The 6,970-nt window shown below is 43.3% G+C and overlaps 1 protein-coding gene across 1 annotated transcript; it reads left to right on the top strand.

Annotated features, from left to right (window-relative positions):
• The first annotated feature begins 463 nt into the window (after positions 1-463).
• Positions 464-1,384, top strand: LOC110294182 (vomeronasal type-1 receptor 90-like). Its single transcript, XM_021162259.1, has one exon. It carries the CDS (start codon positions 464-466, stop codon positions 1,382-1,384), a length of 921 nt encoding a protein of 306 aa, XP_021017918.1.
• Positions 1,385-6,970: the final 5,586 nt, after the last annotated feature.

Raw genomic sequence — 6,970 nt, 5'->3', positions numbered from 1 at the left:
CTACATAGTGTCTTCGAGGCTAGCCAGTGCAACATGAAACCCTGTCTCAAAGGAAAGGAGGAGGAAGAGGAGGGCTAAAGCCAAGCAAGACATTGCTGTTGCCCTTAAAAACAATGTTATTCAGGTAAGATCTGCTCTACTATATGGCAATTTTTATTGTATAGGAAAGTACATGTACTGCAGGAAGAAGCATAAGGATATAGAATTCAGCCATGACCAGAAAGTGATAGGAGGAGAGAGGGGAGAGGGGACAGGGGAGAGGGGAGAGGGGACAGGAGAGAGGGGACAGGGGAGAGGGGATGGTCCCTGGAGAACATGAGGATCAGATCAGGCTACACCATGATTTGTCCATTCCGAGACAGCCATAGTGTGGGCTGAGACAGATAATAACAGCAGTGGGTAATAACTGGTTTTTCTTGCATTGCTTTCAGATGTGCCCTTGTGTGTTCCTTTCTCCCATAAGATGAACAGAAACGACCCAGTATACAATATCAATGGCATAAGAAATGCTTTTTTTTCTGAAATTGCCTTTGGGGTCTCAGCCAACACCATCCTCCTGCTCTCCCACGTGGTCACATTCTTTCAGGAACTCAGGCACAAGCCCATCAACATAACTATTGGTGTCCTGGCTCTAAGCCACATCGTGATGCTGCTGGCCATGGCTGCCATGGCTACAGATATTTTGGGGTCCCAGGGGTTTTGGGATGACTTCACATGTAAATCAGTGATCTCCTTGTACAGGCTGATGAGGGGTGTCTCTATTTGTGCGACGTGTCACCTGAGCATCCTCCAGGTCATCCTCCTCAGCCCCAGAAGTTCCTGTTTGGCAAAGGTCAAACCAAACTCCCTCTGGCACAACTTGTGCTGCTTTCTCTTCCTGTGGGCCTTCCACATGTCCATTAATGGCTTCGCGAACTCCATTGTGGTTGCCCACAATGTGACCTCACACATTCTTATACTGGTCACTAAATCCTGCTCTCTCTGGGTTGTTAGTGACATCATGAGACACTTACTTTCTATACTGGCTGTCTTCCGGGATACCTCTCTAGTAGGGCTCATGGTACTTTCAAGTGTATACATGGTGACTGTCTTGTGCAGACATAAAAAGCAGTGTCAGTACCTTCACAACACCAGCATTTCCCGCAAAGCATCCCCAGAGCAGAGGGCCATCCGGAACATTCTGTTGCTAGTGAGTTTCTTTTTGGTCACGTACTGTCTGGATTCCATTGCCTCCTCCTGGAGAGTTATGTGGAATAATGACTCAACCCATCGCTGTGTTCAGATGTTTGTGTCCAATGGCTATGCCACGTTCAGTCCTTTGGTGTTCATCAGTACTGAACAACGTATAATTAACTTTTTGAAAACCACACAGGGCCAACAGTAAATATTTGATTATTCTGTGATGAACAAGTTTCCTTCACAAGAACTAGCACGCCGGGCGTGGTGGCGCACGCCTTTAATCCCAGCACTCGGGAGGCAGAGGCAGGCGGATTTCTGAGTTCGAGGCCAGCCTGGTCTACAAAGTGAGTGCCAGGACAGCCAGGGCTACACAGAAAAACCCTGTCTCGAAAAACAAAACAAAACAAACAAAAAAAAAGAACTAGCACATTGACTTCAGGGTAATCTATCATGGCATACCATACATGATCTCTGGGCTAGATAAAAATAAAGGCATTGAAACGTTTTCTCTGTTAAACCTACTTTTGGCATAAGCATCAAAAAATATATAGTTTACCATTGAGACATAAGCCATTCAGAAATAATAAAAGTTACTAATAATTCTAGTGGTCTGAAGGAAGACTGAATTATTACAGCATAGAGTAGCTTACATATTATATATGAGAATTTTCAACACTTTTTATATGTCACTAGTCATGGTGACCTTTAGTTCGATAACTAGGTATGTAAATTATTATCATGGATTATTATCATGATTATTATCATTAATCAAAATTCTATATATTATGATCTATACACTATGAGGCTAAGAGGTAAGACCACTGACTGCTCTTCCGAAGGTCATGAGTTCAACCACATGGTCGCTCACAACCACCCGTAATTAGATCTGATGCCCTCTTTTGGTGCATCTGAAGACAGTTACAGTGTACATATGTATAATAATAAATAAATCTTTGTGCTGGAGTGGGGCCAACAAGAGTGAGCGGGGTTAACTGGAGAGAGCAGAGGTCCTAAATTCAATTCTAAACAACCACATGAAGACTCACAACCATCTGTACAGCTACAGTGTACTCATATACATAAAATAAATTTAAAAAATCTTTTTTAAAAAGGAGAAAAGGGAGAAGGAGGGGGAGGGAGAAGGAGAGAGGGGAAGAGGAAGAGAGGGGGAGGAGGGGGAAAGGAAGAGGGCAAGGAGGAAGAGGGGAAGCAGGAGGGAGAGAAGGGGAGAGAGGAAAGGGGGAGGGGGAAGGAGGAGGAAGAGAAGTTATTCCCCAGTGAGAGTTCTTCCTGTGTGAATCAGACTCAGATCTCACATATCAGAACGCTTGTCAGATGTCAGTCTTGGAAATCCTGCAATCTAAAAATAGTGAGAAAATACACTTCTACACTTTATGAACTATTCAGTCTGAGATCTTCATAGATAAGAGTCCAAATGAACTAAAATGGCCTTCAATGAGCAAAACAAAAGACACGAGACAGAACAAAGGCATGAGGATTAAGTTTCCTGATTTAAAAAATATATCATAAAGCTATAATAACTGGAGCATTGTGATTCTTAAATAATAAGAAACATGTATACACTAATCAAAACCCCAAAAATATAGACACACATGCTCAGCTGACCTTTGACAAGATACATAACAGGGAAAGGACACTATTTTGAACAAATGGTCCAGAGGACAGTGGCAGAGTAATCAAACTGGACCCTTATTTCTTTTTTCTTTTTTCTTTTTTTTTTTTTTTTTTTGGTTTTTTGAGACAGGGTTTCTCTGTATAGCTCTGGCTGTCCTGGAACTCACTTTGTAGACCAGGCTGGCCTCGAACTCAGAAATCCACCTGCCTCTGCCTCCCGAGTGCTGGGATTAAAGGCGTGCGCCACCACGGCCGGCAGGACCCTTATTTCATACCTAAAAATTAGCAGAAATTGGTTAATGGTTTTTATGTGAGGCCTGAATATATAATCTAGGAGAAAACACAGCACACACTTATGTTACACCCAGTCCAGTGAAGACTGCATGACAGGCCCAAAAGTTTGGAGGCAGTTACAGACCTGAGGCAAAGAGTTTCATGGAAACTCAGTCTCCTGGAACCTTGGCATGAATGTTCCAAACCTGTCCCTGCATTAGTTGGTGAATGGATCTGTGTGCTTTCTTTCAGTATTGTTTTATTATAGGTGCCTCCAAGAAATGATCTTACAAATACATAAATCAGGTTGAACTTTACTCCCTAGCCTTCACCCATGTCCTAGGCAGTCCTTGAGCTGACCCTGGGCTTGGAATTTCGTGAGAATGTTTCTTATTCAGACAAAATGCCCCAGTGCTGACAGCAATCAGGCATCTCACAGTTGCCAAATAGGAGCTAGTAATCTCAGGGCTATCTCAAATAGTATACTTAGAATTCTCATTACAGACATGAATGGCAGCCTACATTACATAATAGTAGAAAGAAGGTGGGTTGTGGTTTTAGAAGGAACTGAAGTATTATTCATGAAAGGGTTGTAGTACAGAATTCCCCTGGTGCATGTTTTTCACTAGGTCCAGAGGAATAGCATAATTAGGTATTTACTAAGGGACCCCTTGTGGTGGGTTTAACAATAGACTAGCATTGCATCAGACCTTTCACCTGGTTCCTGTGAATAGCTGATTTTAGATAGGGTTGTTCCTATCTCAGTTGTAAACACTGCCTGGTTCCTGCCAGCTTTTTTAAGAAAAGATTTATTTATTATATGTAAGTACATTGTAGCTGTTTTCAGACAGACACCCTAGAAGAAGGCATCAGATCTCATTACAGATGGTTGTGAGCCACCATGTAGTTGCTGGGATTTGATCTCAGGACCTTCGGAAGAGCAGTCAGTGCTCTTAACCGCTGAGCCATCTCTCCAGCCCTCCTGCCAGCTTTTATGTATGCATTTTCTCTGTTTTGTGTAAAGAACCATTATGCATCTCAATGTACCTTGGCTGATGTATTGTCTAGCTTTCTTGCTTTTCTTCTGTATTATAAGTTTGGGGCTTGCTTTGAGAAATTACATTCAGATATAGCACTCTCTCTGGTGTCCGTGTGTGTTTGTCATCCACCAACTCCTTGCTCACCTGTACTGGTACCCTGATTCTCCTGAGGGGTGAGGGGCCGGCTGAGGCCAGTTTGCAGCACAATTACAAACCTCTCCCTGTCCTCTAAGGACATGATCATCATTCTGATCTGCTTGTTATTCAATGTACATGTGTGTCAACTTACACTATATTACACAAGTATGTAAACTTGTCTGTCAATCTAGAATAAATTTGTGAGAATAACATTTAAAATGTTTATGTGTGTGGGTGTGTGTGTGTGTGTGTGCATGTGTGCACATATGAGCATGGTTTATATATGGGGGAAGTTACCATGACATACATGGAGAAGTCAGAGGACAATATTTTGGAGTCAGGTCTCCCCTTTCACCTTTCTGTGAGCTCTGGGGATTGAACTGGTAATCATCAGGCCTGCACAGCAAGCTCCTTAGGCTTTAGAGTAGGCTTAGCAGATTACCTAGTTGGATCTATTACATATCAACAAGATAAACTTGGTTTCTTGGAGATATGGTTCATCTAGAATCTGACAAGAGAAATATAAAAGGATCCTGAGCATGTTATGCCAGAAAGGATATGTGTCCCAAAATATAAATTCATGACAAAAGATACAAAAACTAAGCTAAGGGGGCTGGAGAGATGGCTCAGTGGTTAGGAGCACTGACTGCTCTTCCAGGGGTCCTGAGTTCAATTCCCAGCAACCACATAGTGACTCACAACCATCTGTAAAGGGATCTGATACCCTCTTCTGGTGTGTCTGAAGACAGCTACAGTATTCATATACATAAAATAAATAAATAAATAAATTAAAAAAAAAAAAGAACTTAACTAAAAGATCTTGAAACTGCTGGGCATGGTGGTGCATGCCTTTAATCCCAGCACTTGGGAGACAGAGTCAGGAGGATCTCTGAGTTTGAGGCCAGCCTGGTCTACAGAGTGAGTTTCAGGACAGCCAGGGCTACACAGAGAAACCCTGTCTCGTAAAACAAACAAACAAAACAAAACAAAAAACAACAACAACAAAAAAAAAGATCTTGAAACCATGAACATGGAAAGAATGTGATTAGTAAAATAGATGGTTTCAGTCATAGACCATATCTGAAAGCATAAAGTGAATATATCATTCCATACCGATGTAATGACATGGGAGATACACAAGGGATGGGAAAGAAATCTTACAGAAGTATCTCCCCTGACAGACAAAACTGCCTTGTCTTTATGTAACTTGCTTACAAAGAAAGGAATCATGGGACTGGGGAGATGGCTCAGTCAGAGAGAGCCTATCGTGCAAGCATAAGGACCAGAATCCATGTGACAGGCTGGATGTGTCCTCACACACACCTGCAACCCCAGTGTGTTAGAGTTCTAGAACAGAACTTATAGGATGAACATATATATATACAATCTCTCTGTATATGTACACATGCTATATGTACAGAATGTAGTATGTATGTATGTATGTATGCATGTGTGTATGTATAAAAAAGATCTATTAGAATGGCTTACAGGCTCTGGTCTAACTAGTCCAACCACAGCTGTGTACAAACAGAAGGTCCAAAGTCCAACAGTTGTTTAGTCTACAAGACTAGAAGTCTCAGGTGGTCTTCAGTATACACCAGAATCAGAAAGAAGCAGGCTCTAATGCCAGGGAAGGAAGGAACTCGCTAGTGAGAGCAAGCAGGCAAAGGAAGAATTTCCTTCTTCCATGTCATTTACATAGGCTGCCAGCAGAAGGCGTGGCCCAGTTTAAATGTGGGTCTTCCCACTTCAAAGATCTAGATTAGAAGTGGGTCTTCCCATTTCAAATGATTTAACTGAGAAAAAACAAATCCCACCCAGGTGTGCCCAGCCATTTTGGGTTTTAGTTAATTCCAGAAATAGTCAAGTCGACAACCAAGAATAGAATCACACCCAAAAACGAGGAGGTGGTGTGGAGACAAGCGGGTCCTTGAAGATCATTAGCCAGCTTGCCTCGCTGAACTGATGGGCTTCTGTTTCAGTAGGAGATCTTGTCTTAAAAAAAACAGGTGGAGCCCAAGTTGGCCTCCAACTCATGCCTCCTGCACGACCCTACTGGTGTGTGCCACCACAAGGAGCAGAGACGAAGGAAAGGCCATCCAGAGTCTACCCCCACCCGGGGGATCCATCCCATATACAGCCACCAAACCCGGATGTTTTGTGGATGCCAGGAAGTGCTTGCTGATGGGAGCCTGATAAGGCTGTCTCCTGAGAGGTTCTCCAGAGTCTGACAAAGACAGAGGCAAAAGCTTGCAGCTAACCATTGGACTGAGCTCAGGAGTCCCTGATGAAGAAGTTGGAGAAGGGACTGAAGAAGCTGAGGAGGTTTACAGCCCCATGGAGGGAGAAACAGTGTCAACAGGCTGGACCCCCTGGAGCTCCCAGGGCCTGGACCACCAACCAAAGAATACACATGGAGCCACCCACGGTACTGGTCACATGTGTGGCAGAGGATGGCCTTGTGGGACATCAGTGGGAGGAGAGGCTCTTGGGCCTGAGGTGTTTGATGCCCCAATGTAGGGGAATGCCAATGAGGGAAGATGGGAGTGGGTGGGAGGGAGAACATCCACATAGAGGCAAGGGGAGGAGGGATAAGATAGGAAGTTCCTGAAGGGGAGACCTGGAAAGGGGAAAACATTTGAAATGTAAATAAAGAAAATACCCAATCAAAAACAAAGAGAAAAGGAGAGGAGAGGAGAAGAGAA

The sequence above is a fragment of the Mus caroli genome, chromosome 1 (assembly GCF_900094665.2).
Source record: "Mus caroli chromosome 1, CAROLI_EIJ_v1.1, whole genome shotgun sequence".
In the NCBI taxonomy this organism is placed as follows: Eukaryota; Metazoa; Chordata; class Mammalia; order Rodentia; family Muridae; genus Mus; species Mus caroli.
Note: the sequence above shows the minus strand (reverse complement) of the source record. Positions and strands in the feature narration are given on the sequence as shown.